This window comes from Chlamydomonas reinhardtii, chromosome 2 (genome assembly GCF_000002595.2).
Source record: "Chlamydomonas reinhardtii strain CC-503 cw92 mt+ chromosome 2, whole genome shotgun sequence".
Classification (NCBI taxonomy): domain Eukaryota; kingdom Viridiplantae; phylum Chlorophyta; class Chlorophyceae; order Chlamydomonadales; family Chlamydomonadaceae; genus Chlamydomonas; species Chlamydomonas reinhardtii.
Genome location: NC_057005.1, coordinates 2,803,584 through 2,825,609, shown reverse-complemented (window position 1 = coordinate 2,825,609; position 22,026 = coordinate 2,803,584). Strand labels below are relative to the sequence as shown.

The window sequence follows — 22,026 nt, the reverse complement described above, 5'->3', positions numbered from 1 at the left end:
GGGTACGGGGCTCAGAGCGTTCCGCGCCGGACATGCAGCGGTTGATTGGCTAACAAAGTCGTGCTCACCAGGACTGAGCATCTGCACCCGAAAGCTTGCTGCATGGTGTCATATGAATGGCTGCTTCTGATTCGGGCCTGTTCAGAGCCCTCCTGAGATGCCCGCCGTGGGAGATGTATGCCCTAGGACGCCCCTACATGCCGTGTGACAGTTCTGATGTTCTTTTCCGTGGCCTAGCCGCCATGTCTCTACATCGGGCCCTAGAACACAGCCTGTGCAAGAGTGTGAAGAGTGTGAGCCGGCGCGAGACCCCACCCACATCCCACCGAGACCCAAGCCGAGACCCCACATCCGCACCTGTCTTGCGACCCTTTGCGACCAAGTTCCCCACGTGCCTTGCCCCGCCGACCGAAAAGCAGCACACCCAGACCGAGATCTTTACTGATGCGGGTAAAGAGCGCGTGATCCGTAAAACAGTGCGCGGGCACGTAGCGTGCCATGTCCAGGTGATACCCGCAGGGCTACCAGCCGTGGCGTGGAAAGCCTTCCCCCTGCACAAGGGTGCAGTCCGTTGCTGTCGAGGACTGTCTTTCTTTCGTGCGGTCTCCCAAATTCGTTCATTCATCTTTAGGACACGGTATGGATGAAACAAGCGAGCATTGATAGAAGTACAATGTTTCGCATGTTGCGGACGCCAGCGCATGCGTTTGGATATAGGATTAGGGCAGTAGACGGGGTGGTAGCTGACTAAGACATCGCCATACTGTCCAGATTCTCTTGAGCTGTTGAACCCTTTCAGGGTCTTTTTGCATTTAGAAGTGTTGCAACCAGAAGTAAGGCATATGACATCGTACCGTTCCTCCTAAACGTAATACATACTTGTGGGATGGAGTTCAGAAACACAGTGGTGACGCTGTGCCCTTGCACTGAGGGACTTCACCAACCTGCCTTACAACTGTCCCATCGCACGCCCACTGATGCGGCTCAACGCACATGTCAGCTGTTGCGGCCCAACATTACGACAGGTCAACATTCAGCAGCTTATCCCGCATCTTGGTAAACCACAAATGCCCCTACTCCAGCTCTGCTTCAAAGATAACTGCTGACTACGCCACCGTGGCATTCCGTCTGCACGCTCACGGCTCACCACTGCTGCCCCACTCCCTACAAGGCCGTCACCAGCACAACCTCCATTTCTGCTTGTTCCTCCATTCCCCCCTCTGACTACCGTGGTGCTAACTCCAAAGATTGGCACTACGCACAAAAGTCGTATCCACTCGCATGCGCGCGGCCTCGCAGAGCTTGCGCAGGTATGTCAGGAGCGGCAGTGCGTGTCCACGGCTTGCACGCTCCACTTATACTACATCGGCCTCTACTGCCCCGGCTGCTACTGTGGCCCCTGCCAGCTGGGCGGCGGCGGCAGCAGCGCCTGCTGCGCCTTCGCCAGTGCCAGCCGCAGCTTATCGTTCAGGGCCTGGGCAGCCCGCCTCTCCTGGTCCGCGCGCGCCACCTGCTCGTGGGCCGCATTGGCTGCTGCCATCACCGCCGAGTGCGTTTGACGCCGCATCTCCTTGAGCTCGCGCTGCAGCTGCAGTACCGTTTCGTCCCGCTGCGCCAGCGCTGCGTCCCGTTCCCGCATCACTTCCTCCAGCTGTCGTTCCGCCGCTGCTTTGGCCGTGTCCGCGGCGTCACGCTGATTTGCAGCTGTCGCCAGCTCCCGAGCCGCCTGCTCCCGTGCAGCCTGCAGCTCCCTCTGATGTTGTACATCTGCCACGGCAAGCCGCCGGGCCGCCTCTGCCACCGCTGCATCCGCCTGCAACCGCACCGTCACCGCCGTCTGCACCAGGGCTTGGTTGGTGGCGGCGGTCCAGCTGACCCGCCTGTCCAGGTCCTGAACCACCGCGTCCACCCAGTCCTCGTCCTGATGCCCAGCCGCGCAATGCTGTGGCTGCTGCTGCTGCTGCTGCTGCTGCTGCTGCTGTGCGGGCGTGGGGACCGCGGCGCGGGCAGCCACGGCATTGCCCGAGTACGGCGCAGTGATGCCAAAGCCGATCATGGGCAGGTCGATGCCCGCCGCCCCAGCGGCATCTGCGGGTGGTCCAGGTGCCTGTGCCACCGCGGGACCACCAGTACCTAGCGAGCGCACCACCGCGGGGCCGGCAAGACACGGGACTGGCGGCGAGGCGACGGCTCCTGCCGTGCCGTCAGGCCTGGCCGCAGCTGCATCATGGACACCTGCCGGTTCAGCCGCCGCTGCCGGCTGCTGGCGCCCGCCGCCCGCACCGATGTCCAGGCCTTCCTGCGCCTCGGGCCCTGCCGCCGTGGCTGCATGCATGTGAGCGCCCGTCCCCAGAGGCAGCGCTCCTGCATCTCCGCCATCACTTGTCCCAACCGCCAACCCAACAGCTGCTGCTGAGGCTGTTGCCATCAGTGCACAGTGGTCGCTGGAGGTGCTGTCGCGCCTGCCTGCTATGGCGAGGCTGCACCTACCCATAGCGGCACTGTCGGCCCCAGCGGTGGTGGCAGCAGGAGGTTCCTGGAGGTTCGCCTGGGGTACAGCACTGTGGTACTGGAGAAAGCCGCCACCTGGATAGGGCAGCAGCGTTGGCAGTAGCTGCATTCCCTCGCCGGCCGCGCCTCCATTGGCGACTGCTGATGTGCTGGCGCCGGCTCCGCCGCGGGCCGCTGCGCTCTGCAGCAGGCCCTCCACCGCGTCCGCGTAGTGCTGCAGCGCCGGCGTCTGTTCAAGTGATGCAACATCAGTCGTTAGGTTCTTCCTGACCATGGCTTTCCGGGGCTTGCGACTACCGCTCATGTCTTCGTAGGGACATAAGAGCTTACTGAAGATGGTCGCACCTTGTCGACACGGCGTGTGCTCTGACAAGCCGCATGCGTACCCAGGTCCAGTGCGATTTGCACCCAGGGCACATTGCTCAGCCACACCCAGCTGCTCGGGTCCAGCTCCACCCACTGCCAAAAGAAACAGGAAGGAAAAAGGTGCGCAAGGTCAAGCACAGTCATCAGACGTGCACACTGGCGTGACAGGGGATGATATCCTATAATGCTCAGCTCTGCACTGTGCTCCCGCACACACAGTGTTTGGCAGACGCCTACCATCTCATTCAGGGCAGTGCTGCGGCTGCCGCCGGCTCCCGTAGTTTGCTGGGTGCTGGTGCGACTGGGGCCGCCGGCAGCGCCCGTGTCAGCGGCAGTGCCGGCCGCGTCAGGCTCGCCGCCGTTGTTGACTGCGCCGTCTTGACCCGGGGTCAAGGTCACTGCCGGCTGCAGCACACGCCGAACCCTTGCGAGGGCAAAGGCGCAGCACGAGTACGTCCTGCTGCCCTCTAGCCCCGCAAGCCTGCACCAGTCCGGGGAAGCATCCTTACACCGCGTCATAAAAGGCGTTCAGGCCAGCACAGCGTGTTATGCAGACCTCAAAGCACTGTTGCCAGCAGGTGCGCCCACCTTTGGTGCGGCCGGATGTACTGGGCATACTTGGATAACGAGGTGTTGATGGTCAGGATGGCGGCATCGCCCGCGGCCAGCTTATCCAGGCCTGCAGTTGCGGTGCATACACATTGGTGCTCGACAATGCCGTGCACGACAACAACGTGCGTGCGCGCGGGCGGCTGAGTCAGCGGTCCACACTCACTGCCAACACGGAACGATACCTTCTGCACCGAGTCACAGTGCACTCACGCGATCTGTGCCATTGTTGCATGCGAATCGCGACGGCAGGTGCTGCCACGGCGCTGCCTCCGCCATCTCCACTACTGTGTGATGCAGCCCCGGACTCGGCGCCGCGGCCGGCGACGCCGTTGCCCTCCCCATCCATCGCCGCCGCCCCAGATACCGCTCCGGCGGTCGGCACCGCCATGTGCGCGTAGTTGGTCACGTGCAGCACCGTCAGCGCTGGGCCATCGGAAGCTCTCAGCTGCGCAGGCTGCAGCTGGAGCCCCATGGGGGGTACGACCACTGACCCGCTTGCCGGCCTCACTTGCCGGGGCCTCCCAGCTCGTGTGTTCCCTGCCCCTTTCTTGCTAGCAGCAAGCCCCCCAAAGGCGCGCAGCATCTTCTGCCAGCACGGGACGCTGACGAAGCGGCTGCTCTCCGGCGGCGACGGGAACTCTCCGCCGAACAACCGCTCCAGCTGATCCGATGACACACTGAACCCTCTGCTGAGCTTCCCTGGCTCCACCCCCCACGGCTTGCTGCAGCTCAGCTTGTCCGTGCAGCCGTAGTGCTGACACAGCGCTTGGCAGTTGCAGGCGCGCCTGGCACCACACGGGGCGCTGCGGGCATCAGCGCTGCGATGGGCAATAAAGCGGGCCACGCACAGCAGGGGCTAGGAGCATGGACCCAAAGGAAGGATACGCAGACACGCAACGCCAGGACGTGGGCGGGCCAGCAGCACCTAAACACAGCTCAAGAGGTACTGCATTCGACATTGGCTTAGCGTAAGCGTCCCACTGCAAACCCGCCGCCATCCTCCCGGCATGAAAAGGCACAATCGCGTACGCACATGTGGTCATCTGGGTCGCTCTCCAGCCCACTGCCGCTCCCGTCGTCGGGATCCTCCACCAGCTTCTCCTCATCTCCATCTGAGGCTGAGCTCGACTTCGAAGCCACAGCCGGGGCCGGTCCATCTGCTGCGGCTGCCACAGCGCCGGCCCCAGCAGCAGGCTCAGCGCTGGCAGCACCTGCAGCCACCAGCGGAGGCAGTCGCAGCACTGCTTGCCACGCAGCATCCCCAGCCACGGCCACACCCGCTGCGCCAGTAGGCGCCTGCTGGGACTGTTGGCGCAGGGGCGTGCCCCGCTGCTGGTGCTCTGCCGTGGCTAGAGCAGCCGCGAGTGCTCCTGCGCGGCGCTCCGCCTCCTGCTCATAGCGCATGGCTTCCGCCCAGCCTATTGACATCACCCGGCCCCCATCGCTGCCACCGCCGTGCTGCTGGCCCTCCACCACCGCTGTAGCTGAGTCCGGACGGGCAGCTGCCGCCGCAGGCTCATTGCTGTGGCCTGCTGTCGCTGGCGCCACACCGGCAGGTGTGGCTGCTGCCGTCGCACAGCGGCTGAGCCCAGGGCGACCATCGCCGCCGTCTACGCCGCCAATGGAGGCTGCCGCTGCAGGCGCACCGCCCTCTTCACCAGCAGCGGCTACAGCAGCGGCAGCAGCAGTGCTGTGAAGGAGGCCCTTGATACGGGACCTGAGGAAGTGGCCGCATGGGTGGGGCGGCAGCGTTGGCAGTAGCTGCATTCCCTCGCCGGCCGCACCGCTATTGACGGCTGCTGATGTGGTGGCGCCGGCTCCGCCGCGGGCCGCTGCGCTCTGCAGCAGGCCCTCCACCGCGTCCGCGTAGTGCTGCAGCGCCGGCGTCTGTTCAAGTGATGCAAACATTCATCGTTAGGTTCTTCCTGACCATGGCTTTCCGGGGCTTGCGACTACCGCTCATGCGTTAGTAGGGATAGAAGAGCTTACTGAAGATGGGCGCACCTTGTCGACACGGCGTGTGCTCTTACAGGTAATGCATCAATACCGCATGAGTCCACGGCATAAGTCGGACGAGGCCATTCTTGCCTCTCATGCCAACACGTCACCTCCATTCGGCCTGACCGCGCACCTTAGTTAGTCGGCGCATACTCCTGCATGTCCCTGCCATACCCGAGTCCAGCTTGATCTGCTCCCAGGGCACGTTGTCCAGCCAAACCCAGCTGGCGGGATCCAGCTCCACCCACTGCGGACAGGTAAGGTACCGGTAATTTATTGAAAACCCAAAAGAAGCTGGGGACCTAAGCCCGAGCCAGCCCAACCCGTTGAGCGCGGAGGAGGTGTGGCCCTAACCTTGGTCTTGGACGCCCTTTTGGGGTGGGGCAGCAACAATACGGTAGATACCCCTGTGCTCGCGTCGTCTCATCGCGCCTGTCGGCTTACCAACTGGTCTTGATCATCGCTGCTGGTGAGGGCCGCGGCTGTGGTGAGCGGGTCCCCGGCTGCAGCTGCTCTGTCGGTGGCGCCGGTTGCATGGCTGGTGACTGTCGCGCGCTCTAGCACTCGCCTCACCCGCGCCAGTGCAAACACACAGCAGCTCTTGCGGCCACCGGCGCAGGCGGACACACGGCACGCCGATGATGGCCTGCAGTGCAAGACGACTGCGGCTCGGCCATTGAACTTGGCATGCGCACACAGTCAACACTTGTCATACCGCGCAGGTACCAGGTTATGCGGCATTATAACGACCCACCTACCTCTGCCGCGGCTGGATGCACGCAGAATACTCGCACGAGGCGGTATTCGCAGTCAGGATAACGGCGTCACCGGCAGCCACCTTTCGCAGCCCTGCAAATGTAAAGCGGTATGCATATATAAAGCGGTATGGGTCTTGTAGCCAAGTGTACCACACACAAGTCCGCTGGGTGTTCGGATCTCCCAAAACGTCGGATTGCTTGCCACCCTAGCCCACCCCCCGTGCCCACTCACCCCATTTGCTCCACAGTGACCTGCACACTGCGACGGCAGGTGCCGCCACCGACGTTCCGCTGCTGTTGGGCCCGCCGCCACCGCCAGCCCCACTCCCTGACGCAATCGCAGGCTCCGCGCCGGTGCCGGTGCCGCCGCTGTCTTCCCTCGCCTCCACCGCTGCCGCCCCATCCCCCACCGTGCCAGTGGCCTCCGCCGCCGCACCCACGGGTGGCACTGCCATTTCCCCGTGCTTGACCACGTGCAGCACCGTCAGCGCGGGGCCATAGGAAGCCCCCAGCTGCACCGGCTGCCACCCAAGAAGCGGCGGCGTGGGCATGCTGCTGGACAGGACCTTGCCGCTGCTGAACACGCGAGCCAACTTCGCCCAACACCGCTCGCTAACAAAGCAGCTGTCCGCCGGCGGCGGCGGGTGGTTGCAACCAAACAGCTGCTCCAGCCGCTGCGCGGACAAGCGCATGCCGTACAGCCTGCCACCCGACCGCCTGGCAACCAGCGGTACCGCACATCTTACGGTATCGCTGTGCCCGTAGTGCAGGCACAATGCCCGGCAGTTGCAGACGCGGCCGTCGGGGCGCTGGTCCCTGCAGCGGTGGCGAGTGCGTCGATGAGCGTGTGGGGAATGGAGGCGCAAAGGCTGTGCACCGGCACTGCAAGGGTTACCGTGTGGTAGCAGAGAGGCCGGAAACACCAGTACACTCTTGTAGCATGCCCATGCCTATATTTTGCGGGCACAGATAGTTAGGTGCGTGCACGCACCTGCCGCCATCTGGGTCGCTCTGTCCTCCAGCGCTGTCGCCCACTCCATGGTCCTGCCGCCCCTCCTGCTGCACTCCCGCGTCCTCATCTGAACACGACGACTCTCCGATAGAGGCCATGCGAGTCGCTGCTTCCTTCGCCTGCTGCTGAATGCCCGCAGCTGCCCCTGTAGCTGCCCCAGCCGGGTCTGGCTCTGGCCGCAGCAGCCCCGTCTCTGTGGCCTCTGCCGCCGTCGTGGTCTCTGACTGCACAGCGGGCTGCACAGCCGCTGCCACAGCCCCAGCTGGCCGTGGCTGCGGTGCCACTTCAGTGTGGTGCACGACGCCTGGCTCGCCGAAAGCTGCGGCCCCTCCTGCTCCAGCCTCTGTCGCCGTTGCTGCAACTGTCCTCGGTGCCGCCGCGGGCTGTGCTGCCGCCACCGCTGCTGGTGGCGGCGGCGGCACTGCCATTGAGGTGCGCCCGCCCGCTTCGTACTGTTGCCCCGCCGCATGCTGGAGCTTTAGGGCTGAGCGCAGCCGTACCTGGCGGGGTAGGCCCGGCGCATCCTCCTTGAGCAGCGGCGGCGGCGCTTCCGCCGGGCTAGCTCGGTGCCCTTCAATCACCTTCACCAGCTGGCCCCAGCAACTGTTGCTGACGTAGCAGGCGGCAGCGGGCGGCGGCGGACATTGGCTTCCGAACATCCGCTCCAGCCGCCGCCGGGACACGTAGAAGCCGTGTGGCCGGGTCTGCTTCTGGGCCCGCTTGCAGGTCACACTGCCGGCCAATCCGTAGTGCGCGCACAGCTTCTCGCAGTGGCAAAAGGAGCCAGCCCTGCCAAGTAACAGTGGCATGGCCCAGGTGGTGCAAATTCAGGTGCATGAAAAGTCCGATGCTCCTATGGTTGGAATCAGCGGTAGGCAGGTGCACAGCCCCAAGCAGCCAGGCCCCTCAGCCGACGGCATCGGCAAAGACACGTGTACAGCACAACATGGACACGCGCGCGCCCGCACCTGCTGCCCCCAACCGGCTCGCTGTCCGCACCGTCGCGGCAGAGATGCGCCTTTCCCCCCTCCCCAGCAGAGTCGGCAGGCTCAACTTTCACCGCCGGCTCAGCAACCCGTGCCCCGAGCCCTGGTCCCGCGCCTGCAGCCGCCTCTATTGCTGCGGCTGCTGCTGCCGTCCCCACGCTTGCGCTGCGGCCAGGGGCAGCGGCGTCCGATCTCTCCGCTTGCTGCTGCTGCTGCTGCTGCTGCTGCTGCTGGTGTTGCAGCAGCGCATTGCGGGTGGCAGGCATCAGCCGCCGCCGCGCGCCTGCCTGCGGCGTCTTGGGCTGTACAGTGGCTGGTGTGGCTGCTGTGGTTTGGCCACTCACGCGTGCACCGGCAGTGGCGGCCTGCACGGTGGCAGGCGCCGCGAACGCTCCTGCTGGCACCGCTGCAGCTGCCGAGGCGCCAACACGCGTCCACCCGCCGCTCAGCACCATTGCAGGCGACTGCTTTGCACACTGCCTCTTAGCGGGCGGCGCGAGAGACGGACTCAGGCCGAGGGCGCGCTTTGTCGGGAGCTGAACTGCGCTCGGCTGCTGCTGGCGCGGCTGCATGTTTGCCTGGCTCGCCCGCGCCGCGAGGCTCATCATCTGACCAGGACCTGCAAGAGGAGAGGCGCCTGACGGTTCACCGCTACCGGCGCCCGTAGCCGCCGCGCGCACGCCCGGCGCGGTCAAAGCCGCAGCCGCACTTGATGGATCCTGGTGCTGCATTGAAATATAGGCTATATTGTGATTGTAACGCTGCACCGAGCGAGGCAAGTGTGGCTCTCAGAAGAACCGTTCAATCGCGGGGACGCATGCACTCACGGTCGCCCGACCCGCAGTCCGGTCCCTCCCCCGCGCGCCTTCTCCGGTGCTGCCAGACCCCCGCCGCCCCCATGCACCCCTTTTGGCGTGTACAGCAAGTTTCCATGTTCCATGGCAACAGGTCCTGCGGGAACGATGTGAAAGCGCGGCGCCTCATCGTCAGCAATAGGCAACCAGTCCCGCATCCACATACAACAACTGACCCTGACCCTGCACCTAGATTAGGGCCAACCTGACCCTGAACCCTGACCCCGACCGCCGGAGGGGAGTTCAGGGGGCGAGCTGCCGCGAGCAGGCACCAGGCCAGGGCGGCGACAGACCGTGCCACATTCGAGGCAGCGTGCTCTCGGCGACGACTGGATGCTGCGTGTTGACACTGCATATTGAGGTGCGAAGGTGCTTTAGCAGTACAGCACAACTACACAGCGCGAAGGCAGGCTGGCACAGGCTCTTTCGCTTTTCATTGCGCGTGGACTGCGGAGTTGACTACTTGGTCCCTCTGAGTTGGTGGCTTCCTGGCGTACTGTATAACATGCTGTAAGGTGAAAATTGTCTAAAAAATCAATCGGACAGCCTTGTAAGGCATAATGGCGATGCGCGTTCCACCTGTCGTGGATTCCGCAACTCAGTCCGCAGTGCTCTGTGTACACCTATACACGGCGCAGAAATGTACGCGGTCTGCGCCTGCGCTCACGGCCTCGCGAGCCGGTGCGGTACTGCAGGGTGCGTCATGCAGGATGCAGCACCCAGTCGAGGATGTGTGCCCCAAGAGCACACCAATCTTGACCAAGCAGCCATTCACTGCACCACGAGTTGTGGGAACATGGGACGGTACAATAGCCCTGACATGCGGGAACTGTTGTCAAGCCCAAGAACCCGCAGGAGCTGAAGCTGGGGGTGGGGCTAGATGGGGCCACTAGGGCCACGCAGGGGAGGGGCCTCCCCTGGGGCCACGGGCTGGGGCTTCAGCAGCTCCAGTGCGCTGTAACTGCTGTTCCGCATCATGGAGCGCTTTGTGTGCTACTAAGCTTGCGTCGGTACCGCGCAGAGCCGTTCAGCACGGTTCAGCAGTGTTCAGATTGTTTGTGCCAAGGTCTACCGTGCCTCAGCTCGTACTACCCTGCATCAGCTCGTACTACGCTGCCTCAGTCCATACTACCCTGCCTCAGCCCATACACCTCGAGGCACCGCTGCGCTTGCTGGCGTTGTGCGCAGTCCTTTGGAGGCGTTGCTGTGTGCTGTGCCAAACAGGGGAGGTGGTGCCCTCCCCTGGTGCCAAAGATACACCCCAGGATGCAGCCCTTTGCAATCATGGTCCCACGCTGCCCTGCCACAACCTGCCTCGGCATTCTGATCCCAACCACCCCTCACTGCGGCTTCACCAATGGGAAGTCCTGCCACCCTGGGCGTGCTAACATGCGGCGCCATTCGGGAGGCCGTCGTGCGTCAGCCTGTCCTGGCGTGCTCGGGCACAGGATCGGCGATTTACTGTTGCCGCTCATTTGTGTGTTGTGCCATCGCTTCTGCTCCGTTTGTTTTATCACGACCTGTAGCCAGACTTGACGATAGAATCGACAGAAGCCCTCAGATAAACCTACAAGTAAACGTTGCATCGTCGCAAGAACCAAACGCTGAAGGCAAACATGCAGAGCTCTACATCAGGGCTCGTGTCAAGACTAGTGCAAGTCTGCGCCCGCGACTCTGGTGGGGCGAGTGCGTCGACATCAGCTGCATTTTCTTTGTTATGGAGCGCGCAAAGCGCGCAACGCGGAATGGCTGTACAGGTGGAGGTGAAGGATAATCGTGTACAGCAAGCGCTATCAGAGCTAAATCGCAAGCGTGAGGAGGCCGGCATCCCCGAGGAGCTGCGCAAGCGGAGATACCACATGAACGGTAGTGAGAAGCGGTTCTTGCGGGAAAAGCGAGCGTATAAGCACGCGGTGGGAGAGGTGGTGTCCGAGCGTGTCAAATGGCTGATGATGCGGAAGAAGGGGGGCCAGTGAAGCAGCCACTGGGGTCCTCTTTTGACAATGATACTGTGAAGGGGTTATGAGAGGGCTGTTGTGAAGGGGGCATTGGGAAACGTGTACGGGTGGGCCGTGTGTTGTGCACGGGCTAACACCGTGAGTGTGTCAGAGGTACTGTGTTGTGGTGGATGCTGCCTTGCTGGTGCCGGTTGCATGAGCCCCGATTCGGGCCTTGGCGAGCGTGTCGGTGGGTACAAGCAGTACACACTCGTTGCCCAAAACGGCTAGTTGCACTGCTGCCACGTTTGGCATAGCTTGAGGGCGCGGTGACGCCGCCTTGTGATGCTAGTGCACAGCAGGCGCGTGTGGCATCAGTTCATGTGTGGTGCGGCCATTTTGTTTGCACGTCATGGTTCTTCAGGTACAGGCTGACTTGCCTGCTCGACGGCCTTGCGACCCCGGCATGCACCGTGTAGCTGCTTGCATTGGTAGCCCGCTGGCACATCAGCACACGAATTTAGTAACACTGTTGTGTGCATGCTCTTGCCAAGGATGGCAGCGGAAGTGTCGGGCTGTCACTTCACTGGTCATCCGCATCCTTAAGTGGCATGTGCGGTGGGGGGAGGAGTGATGTGCCAGCTGATGTCGACCAGTTCTGCAGGTGCTAGGCGGCTGAGCACGAACGGCAACGTATGGGCTACACTAGACAGTGCTAATGGCTTTAACTGCTTTGCATTCGCGCGGTGAAAGGGACAGTGCTGGCCTGCTGGGGCAATGTAGGGACAGTGAATGGCTGGTCGCCTGGTGGCTGCGCTGACACTCGTGTAGCCTGGTGGCACTTCCGTTTGCGGTTTCTAGCAACATGTGCAGGAGTCGCCACCAAAAAGGAATGTAACATAGCTGGAGTTCGAGCGGACTCGTTGCAGGGGGAAGTCGCAGGGGCGCCCGATGTCATAGGGTTCAGCAAGGTTGGGAAAGACTTCAGCAATTTGGGGAAAACCTAGGGCAATCATTCGATCAGTTGAAAGCACCGCAACTGCCAAATGAATTGAGTAGTGAATGGCAGACGGCAAAGTTTGTAGTGCACCTGATGCCGTGGTGCAACGCCAGGCATCATGATGGTGACTGCTGCTGGGAGTAACCGCTGCTGTCGAATCCGCCCTACCTAATAACCCGAGTCCCAGGTCACGTGACCGAGATGTTTGAATACGGTAGTTAGTTTTACATTTCGTAGGCCTCATTGAAGCATTTGAGCCGTTGGTTCTCTCCTCTACCTGTCACGCATCATCCTCCGAACACAGCTGCCTAGCTTTGCACCGCCTTGTATCCAAGGGTTTCATAAGCGAAATAAGAGGTCATCAGTCTGGTTGGAGACTCTGTACTGGAATAGTGTTGCTTTGTGAGATGTCAAAAAGTCAAGAAGAGAGAAGAGATGCAGATGGGGGCATCTCAGGCCCCTGAAAAACCGAATCACACAAAACCAAAACCAACATGGGAGCAAGATGCAACATAACGCCATGATGTATTGTGTCGGATGCACACGAGTTTCTTTCTGCTTGAGCTCTTTGCCACCCAAGGGCCATTCCAGTCCAACGCCATGCGCGGTGGCCAACAATCGAGAGAAAGGCTCGAGGGGCCGCCACAGGTCACGGCGTTACAGAACGCCCGCACAGCCCCCTACCATTGGGGGCGGGTGAGGCCGCAGCTAGCCCTCGTTGCTTCTCGTCGACACACACGCCATGTGCGCCACTGCTGCCCGCACCATCCGTTCCATGTGGCACCATTATCCGCAACCCACACACGAACCCTGCCACGCATACATCACGCACGCATCATGCTCGCAGTGTACAGCACCAGCGCACGCCACACATCTAGGACAATTGTCTATGAATACTGCTGCTTTTCCACTCGCGCGGCACGAGACTGCGCGCACGCACGCTCACTTCGTACTGCATACATCCAAGCAGCCGGCTATGAGGCAGTTGGACAATTCTGTCCAACCCTAGGCCTTGACAGCTTGCTTGGCTGCTTAGAGCGCCAGGCGGAACCGCCGGCGCGAGAACGAGCCGTCGCCAGCGTTTAGCGACCAGTCCTCGGCGCAGCAGTTCTGGGTCTTGTCAAAGACGGCGTACTGGCAGCCAATGTCGCCCTGGCTGCAGAAGGTGTCCAGGGTGGGGCAAGAGCTCTTCTGCTTAAGGATGAGGCAAATCTCAGCGCCGTCGGCGTTGCCCAGCGTCAGGCCCAACTGGTTGGTCTTGTACACGTCGAAGCTCGTAGCGGGCACGACGGTGTTGTCAATCTGGCGGGTCCACACAGGCATCTTCACGTCGGTGGGGCGAATGGAGACGGTGTAGCCAACCGCCGCCTGTCGGCAGTTGGTCGTGTCCGTCAGCCACTCCACCTTGTCCAGATCCATGTTGCAGCAGCGGCTGTTGCCGCACACGCCGGCGTCCACCTTGATGCTGAAGCAGTACACGTTGGCGGGGAAGCCGTTGACGGTGCGGCTGGACTTGGACTTGAACGACAGCGAATAGGGCGTGCGGTTGGCCAGACGGGGGTCGCACTTGCTGCAGGGGGGGGAAAGAGAAGAGGCGAGGGGAAAGGGAGCGGTAAGAATCACTTCCGAAAGAAGCAGGAGCATACGTTACACATCGCATGGTCCCCGGTGCGTGAGGCACATGCAAGAGCCTCAGCAAAGAGCAAATTTCACAAAGCTCTTACCAGTAGGGGAAGCCGTTGGGGCTGGGCGGCGCGCACGCGTCGGCGGTGCGCCACACGCCGCAGGGCGCGGCGCCGGGCGTGAGCTTGGTGAACAGCGTGGCGGTGATGGAGCTGGAGTCGCACACGGGGCCTGCGGGCGTGTTCACGTACACGTTGCCGAAGCCCACAGCCACCTTGATCATGTCAAAGCCAGTGTCGTCCAGCATGGAGCCGTACGCCTGGCCGCCGGCCTCGGTTGCGAAGTCGGCGCAGGCAGTCACCTCGCGCTTGCCCGTGTCCACGCCGTTGCAGGTGAAGCCGCCGTTCAGGACGCCGTACGAGGCCAGCACCATGTCCTGCAGGGACTGGGCCAGCAGGTCGCAGGCGGCCTGGTCAACGGCCTGGTTGGTGATGAGCCACGTGACGCACATGGTGGTGCAGGGGGGAGGGGGCGAGGGGGGAGGAGGCGGGGGCGGCGGGGGAGGAGGAGGGAACGGCGGTGGGGGAGGAGGGGGAGGAGGGGGCGGGGGCGGGGGCGGAGGAGGCGATGGCGGGGGCGGGGGAGGAGGGGGAGGAGGGGGCGGCGGCGGCGGGGCCGGGGGAGGAGGGGGCGGCGGGGGAGGAGGAGGAGGAGGCGGGGGGCTGGGCGGCGGTGAGGGCGGGGCGCAGTCGCGCTGGGCGGTGCCGTACATGCAGCCGGTGGTGGAGTCGGTGCTGCCCTGGTCGTGGGCCTCGGCACGGATAGAGTAGCCGCGGGCGTAGTCGGGGCAGTCGGGAGCAATGATGTTGATCCAGTCCAGAAGCATGTCCCTGGTGTACTCACCATCGGGGCCGTTCACAAGGGCCGCGTCCTCCTTTGAGAACCAGGTGCCGCAAATGGTCAGCTTCTCGCCGGCGCACGACTTGATGCCAAAGGCGCTCAGCACGCGAGCGTTGGCGTCCTCGATGCGCGTCTGCAGGTCGTCCACAAGCTGGGGTGCCACGTCGGTGCACATCTCGGAGTCCCACTGGAAGATGCTGCCGGGCGCGAGGTCGGCAGTCTTCTTGATGGTCACGTCAATGCAGGTGGTGCAGGGAGGGGGAGGGGAGGGGGGAGGCGGGCTGGGGGGCTTGGGCGAGGGGGGCTTGGGGCTGGGGGGAGGAGGCGAGGGCGGGGGAGGGCTGGGCGGCGGCGGGCTGGGGGGCTTGGGCGAGGGGGGAGGGGGCGACGGGGGAGGAGGAGACGGCGGGGGAGGGGGAGGGGGCGAGGGCGGGGGCATGTCGGGGTAGCGGGAGGGGCAGCAGCCGTTGCCGCCGTCCGTGCTGTCCATCAGGGCCACCTGGGGGAAGCCCTGGCTCTCCATGATGAAGAGCGAATCCACCGTGTTGCAGGGCGCCGGGGCGCGGATGCACAGGCGATCGCCGTCCAGCTGCGAGGCCGGGATGTCGATGCTAGTCCAGCGAATCATCGTGGCGACGTTGGGGATCTCATCGATGTACAGCGACGATGAGATGGGCTTGCCATTCCAGGAGACGGGCTGGAAGATGGACTTCAGCGGCGCGCGGCAGCTGAGCTTGGCGTTGAAGATAATCTTCTTGATGTTTTTGGACAGCGACGCGCAGCAGTTGTTGCTGGCGTCGCGGCAGCCGGGGCAAGTCGCGGTGAAGCAGAACTCGCTCACGGTGCTGTTGATGACACGGGTGGTGGGCGAGCCAAAGTAGCAGGGAGAGCCGGCGGGCTGCTTCTTGTTACAGCTGTGGTAGGGGAACACAGTGGTGCCTGATACGGCTTGTAGGAGAGACCTGCTGGGTCAGGAGGGAAAGGGAGGAGGCGAGCGCGGGAAAGGGTTAGCGGGGGCGTCACAAGGAGCGGGGAGGTGCACGCGTGCACGGGGTTTGGGCGGGAGCTGCAAGCAGGTGCACCGCGTCCGCTGCGAAGCGACCGGACTGCTGTGGCACACAGACTGTGACACAGAGGTTAAGGCGGGTAGCAATCGGCCACTTGTTGGGTCTGTGGACTGTTAACCAGTTGGGGTTGCTAAGGGCATTGCGGCGGCGACTAACGCGAGTCCCACCCGCAGCCTGACGGGTCCCGCCGCTGCAATGCTGGTACAAGCTTTTGAAGAAATGGCCATAGTAAAGCTGAATCGCTTCACTTTCAGATGGTCGGCTCTGCAACTCCCAACATCCCAACTCAGCGCAAAGCTCACCTCCCAGAGCTGAAGAGCTCCGAGTTATCTGTGTATAATATAACAAAACGATGGGCCACATTAGCGATGGCTAAGAGTGAGTGAAAGACGAAAGAGCCAAGGCCCAAACCGCCCAGGTGACCCCACCTGCAAGCACTTGTCCCAGGCCGACGGCCAGGACGACGAGTAGTGTCGCCGTCTTCATGGCCGCCAGCGCCAATAAGAACGCGGAAGAGGCAACCTGCTTAAGGCAGCGCGCGTAGATGGCAGACCGACGTTAGTCCTTGAAGACCCCATAGCACTCAAAAGCTTTAATTAGAAGTGTTTGACCAATGCTGTGTTCTGAACAGCAACAGTGACGTGACTATGGCCTGTGTCGCGGCGACGTTTGCAAACGCAGTGCTGCACGCGCCCAAACACGCCGCCTAATCCCCGCTCCGATGCATCGATAGCATGTAATAATGTCCTGGGTTATGTTGAGCCTTTGCTGGGCTGGGCCGCCTGAGGTTGCTGCGTGCCATGGTCGGCACACGCTGTTGCCGAGCGCACCTGAGTCGCTGCAGCCCGCGAGTAACAGACTCCTTAGCAGTCAGATTTCAATCCAGACTAGCAGCTTTGACTCTCAACACGGCCTAGCAAAAGCCTAGGAGAGGGCGCCGATGGGGACGTGCGCCTCGCTGGGTCTAGACGAACTATCTATCAACTGACTACTATGCGCGGCACGCTAGGGGATGTAGGTTCCCCTGTTTCGGCCGGCTGTATGTGGAGCTGAATGACTTTGATGACGGCTTGGGGTTGTTTATGGGGCAAGGCCGCCGGTTACCGTACACCCCGAAAAAACCGCCATGGGCCGCCCGCCTCGCTACTTCCCCGGCCTTCGCCACTTGGCCGTTTGCACGCAACATCGGCGAGTTAAAGAAACTAGTTTGTATATTACCTCACATCAATTGGATGCCAAACTTAAAGCACACCGGCGGCGTTCGCGGGCGCTTCCGCTGTCTGCCCGCAGCCACGAGCAGCCTAGACTCGGCCAAAAAGGTCAGCCTTAGCTTCGCTGAATCCATGACGCATAAATGAGCGATCCACGATCTGTTATTTCCGCCAGCGTTGGTTGCGTCTGCAGCTCAGGTCCCACTGCACAGACAGCACGCGGCGATTTTCTCATCCATATGCATAGCAAGGTCGGGCCCATACTGTAATGCAAGATCGCGCAAGCAATGCATACATTGGCAGCTGCCGCGAGTACGCGCTTATGATAAATTTAGGCTGGGCTGCCTCTGAAAGCGTCGGACTCGATGTCGTCACGTGAACTCACAGCTCACGTTTACAACGACAGCGCAGTAATTAGACCCAGAGCTGTAGGCCCCGCTGTTCACGGCAATTTGAAACACATCGAGCATGCGCACCGAAGCGCGGCGTCCAAACGCTTTGTGGCCTTTGCGGGTGTGCAAGGTCCTGCCGCGCATGGCACTGACGGGCACTCAAGCGGCTGTACACATAGCCCTTGCAAGGTGGGGCGTGCTGTGGCCTGCTGTGGCCAACCACACGTGGCCGCCCGGGCTTGCACAGGCAACCCCAGCTGTGGGCGAGGCTGCAACCTCTTCTGGCAGTGACCCACGAAGGCACGAACGGCACCAAAGAGGCTGGTAGGCTGCAGCGGCTGTGTGTCGTGCCGGGGCCGAAGAAAGACCTGCAGCCGTGACAAACTGCGTCCATTATTCGTGCACCTCGTGCTCCCTGGCTCTTGTACCCGATACTCCTGTGTTAGACACAGGGGCAGGGTAAATTTGGAAGGGCGTTGAAGATGTCCAGCGGATGTGCAGCGGGAGATTGCTTGTTCACAGCGGCGCTAATGAGAGGCATACGTATGGGCCCAGCGTGATGGTGGCTTACCGGCGTCACAGGCGCCACCGCCGTGCGCCCGTGCCTCTCACGCCGTCTGGGTCTTGGGGCGTTCCGCCCACATGACTGCACACGGGAGCGCGGCTGGAAGTTATGTAGCAGCCCGTTCTGCCTGATGCAATGCTGGACAAGGCCCTACCGTACGTATCCCACAGACTACCGAGGGCAGGGAGTACTCTTAACGTTTCCATGCATTGCGTCGTGTTACAATTTGTGAGGGCGGCTCCGCCGCCGGAGAGGGTACCTGCAAGCAGAGAACTGCGGTCTTCGTGCGGGGTTGGGAGGGCGAGCCCGAACCGCCGTGTAGCCACGCAAAGATAGAGCGTAGCCAGGGACGACGGCGTCAGTACTGACAGAACGAAACTCGCAAAGTAGCGAGCGCGACACAGCGCTCTGCTACTTAACCGGGCCCACCGCCCATGCCGCGCATGGGCCCCAAACAACAAACACACACACGCCACGCCCCTTCGGGGCCCACAACTGTGCACACTCCGAGCGCAGGAAACCTTGGTTTCCGACAACTCGCTGCGCTCGAGCGGAAACCATCAGGTTCCTTGTCGCCGACGCCCTTGCGTCGTGTTCATTTGGGCAAGGAAGGCTGGGGAAAGGCGTGTGCAACTGTGCATCACGTCACTGGCTCGTGAACTGCGTCAGCAGGTCCCTCTTGTAACCAATGCAATCTGTGCATGCCTAGCCGCAGCATTTGCGACCGTCCGCACTCACGACCCTACAGCCTGTGGGAATGCAGGACGTACGTGGTACCAGCACCAGCGGTGTGGCAAGCGCTCACTGTCACGCCTTCACGGTCTGTTCCTTCCATGCGCATTCGTTTCCTGAAAGCATCTTCGATAACCCCACCAACAGAAGGCTGCAGCAGGAACACACGTGCCGCTGCCTACCGTACGCCCTGCCTGCCCATAACCAAACATCAGCCGGCCTCGCTAGCATGTCGGTGCCGTACCCTGGCCCTGGGCGGCTCCCCTCCTCGACGTGGCCTTGCCCGGCCCTTCCGCTCCGCACATGCATTCAACCCTCAACGTGAAGGGCAGCATTGCCACAAACCATGTAACGCTGCAACCGACGGGCTAGCGCAAAGAAGGCCGGCAAGCTGTCATTTCTGTCATACGTAACGCGTGCGCGGTTCTGCGGTAGTCCCTTGGGTAGTCCTGCACCTGACTTGTGACTCACAGCGCCGTGGAGTGCAAGTGTGTAAGGCGTGCGCATGAAGTCTGGACGTGTCACACACCTCATGCGCGCGGTCCACGGCCTGGTGACGGTGCGCCATTGCTACCCCCCTGCCCACCCGCATCCTCCTGCAACGCCGCCCCAGTCGCCGCAGTCAGGCCCGCTCCGCCGCCTGCCGCCGTGCCAGCATCACCTCGCCCCGACGGTCCCGCTGGCCCCTGCCCCTCCCCTCCTTGCCCCGCCGCTTCAGCACCACCCGTCCCGCTACCGATCCAGCTCCCGCTGCCGCCGGTACTGCTGATGCTGCTGCTGCTACTACTGCTGCCGCTGCCGCCGCCACGTGGTACGAGCATGCGGTCTTCCGCCAGACCGTCGTACAGCATGGTGCCCAGGTCTTCCATGTCCTGGTCCTTGTCGTACTGCACGCCACGTGCACGCTTGCGCTGGCGGCGCTCCAGCTGCCAGCGGTCCCACACCGAGGACAGGCCGGCGTCCCAGGCGAATGTGAACACGCTACACAAAGCCAGGCCAGGTGCAGGTGGATCAGTGGGTGCAAAAAGGTTGTTGGTTGGGTTGGGGAAGCGGCTCACGTGTGGGCCGTGGGGTGCGCGGCTGAATGCAGGGAGAGCGACGGGAGCAGGAGGTTGTACTGCTGCACGGGTGGAGCTGATGGGCCATTGTGCAGCGGATACTGTTGTGGAGGTGACAATTTGTTTCATGGGGCACTGCAACTGCAAGGCATGATGGGCACACCTGATGGCCGCTAGCGCACCCCAGAGCATGGCCTTGTCCCGGTTCCAATACCCAGAGCCTGAACAGAAGCGGGGGCAACAATGTAACGAGCATTAGTTGGGTGTCAAGACCTCCAGTAGATCTACAAGAACAAAATCAGTGCATCAGGGTTTGCTGCCATCTAATACAGGCACACGTTGGGGCTTTGGGAGGGCACACACGCACCCGCTGCCGCCGGCGCAACCGACATAGATGCCGCCCGCTGCTCCCCAGCCGCCGCGGCTGCCACCACGCCCGCCGCCGGGCCGTCCACTGCCGCTGCCTTGGCCGCCGCCGCGTCACGTGCGTCCGCCACGTCTTCTAGCAACTGCCGGAACTGGTCGCGTCGCTTCTTCCGATCCAATGCGACTTGCATTAGATCTGGATCCTGCGCCGCCTCTTTTCCCGCCGCCACCGCCTCACCCGACAGCGCTATCTCCGGCAGGCCCTGCAGGAAGTGCCAGGGAAGGCAAATGTATCATTTCTAATAGTTGCACTCTCCATGCAGGGTTTCGGGATGCGCCAGTGTTTTATCCGCGTAACGCTCTGTGCTTCAAGGCAAGTTTCCTTATTCTTAAAGAAGCGCTTCCCATCGCGCACCTGCAGAGCCAGGGGCGCTCGATGCGGCAGTGACACGCCGTACATCTTGTTGATGCCGCGCAGCATGTCCTCAGCGGTGGCATAGCGGCCTGGTGGCCAAGGCAAGGGCCGTGCGGACGGGCTGGGGTCAGGCCGGGTGATCAAACCCCCAGCGCGTGCCCAACCCAGCACAGCGTCTACCAGCCCAGCAACCCGTACTCATCCATCAACACCCATCCACACACACCCCTTATCCACACCCCGCCATCCATACCCTTTTCCACGACAGAGTCATGCGCCTGCTCACCCACCCCACGCACCCACCCTTTAGCCGCACATAGCCGGTGGCAGCCTCCGGGTACAGCAGCACAGCGGGCAGGCGGCGCTCCGCCAGGCGACCCCCGAACGCGGCGTTGAGGAAGGCGGCCGCTTCGGGCGAAGAGGCGTCCAGCTTGGCCACACGCACGGTGGGGCAATGCCGCAGGCCCGTGGCCAGCCGCTCCACCTGTGCGAGGACATGGGGGTCCACGGGCGCGAGGGTGCGAGGAGGTGAGGGCGTGCGGGGGCGCAGGAAAGTCGTCGCCGTGTGGCTTCACTGGCTTGACGCGTTGTTATGGGCAAGGAGCAGGAACGGTGCGAATTTGTACGTGGCGGTGGGCCAAATCGTACGTGCGTATCTCATGCGAGTGCTCCCCTATGAATGATCTGTGGCCCTAGACACGTGCGCACCTCAGTCTCCATGGCCCGACACGCCCTACTGGCCGGGTCGTACACCACGATCACGTAGGTGCGCGGGTTGCGGTGCCCAAAGCTGAGGCGGTGAAACACCTTGAACGACTCCAGCTGGATAGTTGCCACAGCCGAGCTGTCGTAGCCTGCGCCGAGGGTTTGGCGATGGGAGTTTGATGACGCGAGTGTGGGGTGGCGGCGGGTGGTGAACAGTCTAGAGTCGTGAGGTGCCGCGATGCCGCGTGGCAGCACAGAGGATGTGTTGCGAAACAAGTTTATGATAGTGATGACAGAAGCATGGAATCTGGACCAGCGCATCACTCACTCCAGAGGTCACGCGCCGCGGCGGTCTTCGAGGATGCGGCCGCCGCACGCACACAGCGGCGCGGCCCCTGAGGCCCCGATGCGGCTAGGAACGCCGACAACGCGCCAGAGGCCGCTGGCGCTGCACGATAGCCGTGATGCTCATGCCTCGCCGCAACACACATCAAGCTGCGCTGCGATGCAACCGGAGCTGACGGCGCCCATGCTCCGTTGCGCGAGCGGCACGGCGTCAGCGCCAGCGCGCCTGTCAGGGGCGACGGCAGCGCGGGGGCTGTGCCCCTGCCGCCGTCGCCCAGCACGCCGGTCCTCAGGGTAGACAGCACTTTTGGTATTGTGCCGTGAACTCTCTGAAAGCGCTTCAGCTCTGAACCTCGGTCGCGAGCGATGGAATGCCAAAGCTTCGCAACGCACAGGGCGTCTTCAACGTTATCAGCTTGCTAGGGTACAGTTAACTTATGATGATGTTAATTATGCGCGGAATCGGGTGGCCGCAGCCAAGTTGGTTCCTTCGTTACCAACTTTACGGCGCAGGAGTCAGAGCCCAGACAGACTATTCACTATGCGGGGCTTCCTCCTGACAGTACGATAAACACAAATGGATAGCCCTGCTTGGACAAATGTCGCCCTGGGT

At 62.5% G+C, this 22,026-nt stretch overlaps 5 protein-coding genes across 5 annotated transcripts; 2 read left to right on the top strand and 3 right to left on the bottom strand.

Annotated features, from left to right (window-relative positions):
• Positions 1–42: 42 nt before the first annotated feature.
• On the bottom strand, positions 43–9,004 carry CHLRE_02g094551v5 (uncharacterized protein). The gene is made up of 12 exons (XM_043059491.1): positions 8,226–9,004; positions 7,237–8,046; positions 6,478–7,061; positions 6,246–6,336; positions 5,932–6,133; positions 5,621–5,734; positions 4,523–5,376; positions 3,700–4,307; positions 3,466–3,556; positions 3,115–3,358; positions 2,857–2,970; positions 43–2,740 (listed from the first exon to the last, which is right to left on the bottom strand). Exons 1-12 carry the CDS (start codon positions 8,972–8,974, stop codon positions 1,388–1,390), a joined length of 5,814 nt encoding a protein of 1,937 aa, XP_042927125.1. The 5' UTR covers positions 8,975–9,004; the 3' UTR covers positions 43–1,387.
• A 1,550-nt stretch (positions 9,005–10,554) lies between these two features.
• CHLRE_02g094500v5 (uncharacterized protein) lies at positions 10,555–11,944 on the top strand. The gene has a single exon (XM_001701948.2). The coding sequence runs from the start codon at positions 10,843–10,845 to the stop codon at positions 11,071–11,073; it is 231 nt and encodes a 76-aa protein (XP_001702000.1). The 5' UTR covers positions 10,555–10,842; the 3' UTR covers positions 11,074–11,944.
• Positions 11,945–12,246: 302 nt separating this feature from the next.
• On the bottom strand, positions 12,247–16,664 carry CHLRE_02g094450v5 (uncharacterized protein). Its single transcript, XM_043059490.1, has 5 exons — positions 16,388–16,664; positions 16,053–16,146; positions 15,927–15,954; positions 13,759–15,519; positions 12,247–13,604 (listed from the first exon to the last, which is right to left on the bottom strand). Exons 1-5 carry the CDS (start codon positions 16,424–16,426, stop codon positions 13,067–13,069), a joined length of 2,460 nt encoding a protein of 819 aa, XP_042927124.1. The 5' UTR covers positions 16,427–16,664; the 3' UTR covers positions 12,247–13,066.
• Positions 16,665–16,814: 150 nt separating this feature from the next.
• Positions 16,815–17,970, top strand: CHLRE_02g094426v5 (uncharacterized protein). Its single transcript, XM_043059489.1, has 2 exons — positions 16,815–17,416; positions 17,475–17,970. The coding sequence occupies exons 1-2, from the start codon at positions 17,370–17,372 to the stop codon at positions 17,605–17,607; spliced, it is 180 nt and encodes a 59-aa protein (XP_042927123.1). The 5' UTR covers positions 16,815–17,369; the 3' UTR covers positions 17,608–17,970.
• A 29-nt stretch (positions 17,971–17,999) lies between these two features.
• CHLRE_02g094400v5 (uncharacterized protein) lies at positions 18,000–21,974 on the bottom strand. Its single transcript, XM_043059488.1, has 7 exons — positions 21,397–21,974; positions 21,072–21,217; positions 20,667–20,847; positions 20,364–20,452; positions 19,950–20,211; positions 19,746–19,803; positions 18,000–19,505 (listed from the first exon to the last, which is right to left on the bottom strand). The coding sequence occupies exons 1-7, from the start codon at positions 21,557–21,559 to the stop codon at positions 19,055–19,057; spliced, it is 1,350 nt and encodes a 449-aa protein (XP_042927122.1). The 5' UTR covers positions 21,560–21,974; the 3' UTR covers positions 18,000–19,054.
• Positions 21,975–22,026: the final 52 nt, after the last annotated feature.

What these genes read in the sequence shown, in the direction of transcription:
- CHLRE_02g094551v5 (XM_043059491.1), bottom strand. Translation starts at nt 8,974, where the DNA reads ATGCAGCACCAGGATCCATCAAGTGCGGCTGCGGCTTTGACCGCGCCG. An exon ending in TGCATCCAGCCGCGGCAGAG is followed by an intron (nt 6,134 to 6,245) that starts GTAGGTGGGTCG and finishes CTTGCACTGCAG; the next exon opens with GCCATCATCGGCGTGCCGTG. An exon ending in GCGATGATCAAGACCAGTTG is followed by an intron (nt 5,735 to 5,931) that starts GTAAGCCGACAG and finishes ACCTGTCCGCAG; the next exon opens with TGGGTGGAGCTGGATCCCGC.
- CHLRE_02g094500v5 (XM_001701948.2), top strand. Translation starts at nt 10,843, where the DNA reads ATGGCTGTACAGGTGGAGGTGAAGGATAATCGTGTACAGCAAGCGCTA.
- CHLRE_02g094450v5 (XM_043059490.1), bottom strand. Translation starts at nt 16,426, where the DNA reads ATGGCACGCAGCAACCTCAGGCGGCCCAGCCCAGCAAAG. An exon ending in GAGCTCTTCAGCTCTGGGAG is followed by an intron (nt 15,520 to 15,926) that starts GTGAGCTTTGCG and finishes CTGACCCAGCAG; the next exon opens with GTCTCTCCTACAAGCCGTAT. An exon ending in CCCAACGGCTTCCCCTACTG is followed by an intron (nt 13,605 to 13,758) that starts GTAAGAGCTTTG and finishes CCCCCCCTGCAG; the next exon opens with CAAGTGCGACCCCCGTCTGG.
- CHLRE_02g094426v5 (XM_043059489.1), top strand. Translation starts at nt 17,370, where the DNA reads ATGGCACTGACGGGCACTCAAGCGGCTGTACACATAGCCCTTGCAAG. An exon ending in GTACACATAGCCCTTGCAAG is followed by an intron (nt 17,417 to 17,474) that starts GTGGGGCGTGCT and finishes GGGCTTGCACAG; the next exon opens with GCAACCCCAGCTGTGGGCGA.
- CHLRE_02g094400v5 (XM_043059488.1), bottom strand. Translation starts at nt 21,559, where the DNA reads ATGTGTGTTGCGGCGAGGCATGAGCATCACGGCTATCGTGCAGCGCCA. An exon ending in GGTTGCGCCGGCGGCAGCGG is followed by an intron (nt 19,804 to 19,949) that starts GTGCGTGTGTGC and finishes GCTTCTGTTCAG; the next exon opens with GCTCTGGGTATTGGAACCGG. An exon ending in GGTGCGCTAGCGGCCATCAG is followed by an intron (nt 19,506 to 19,745) that starts GTGTGCCCATCA and finishes GGCTTTGTGTAG; the next exon opens with CGTGTTCACATTCGCCTGGG.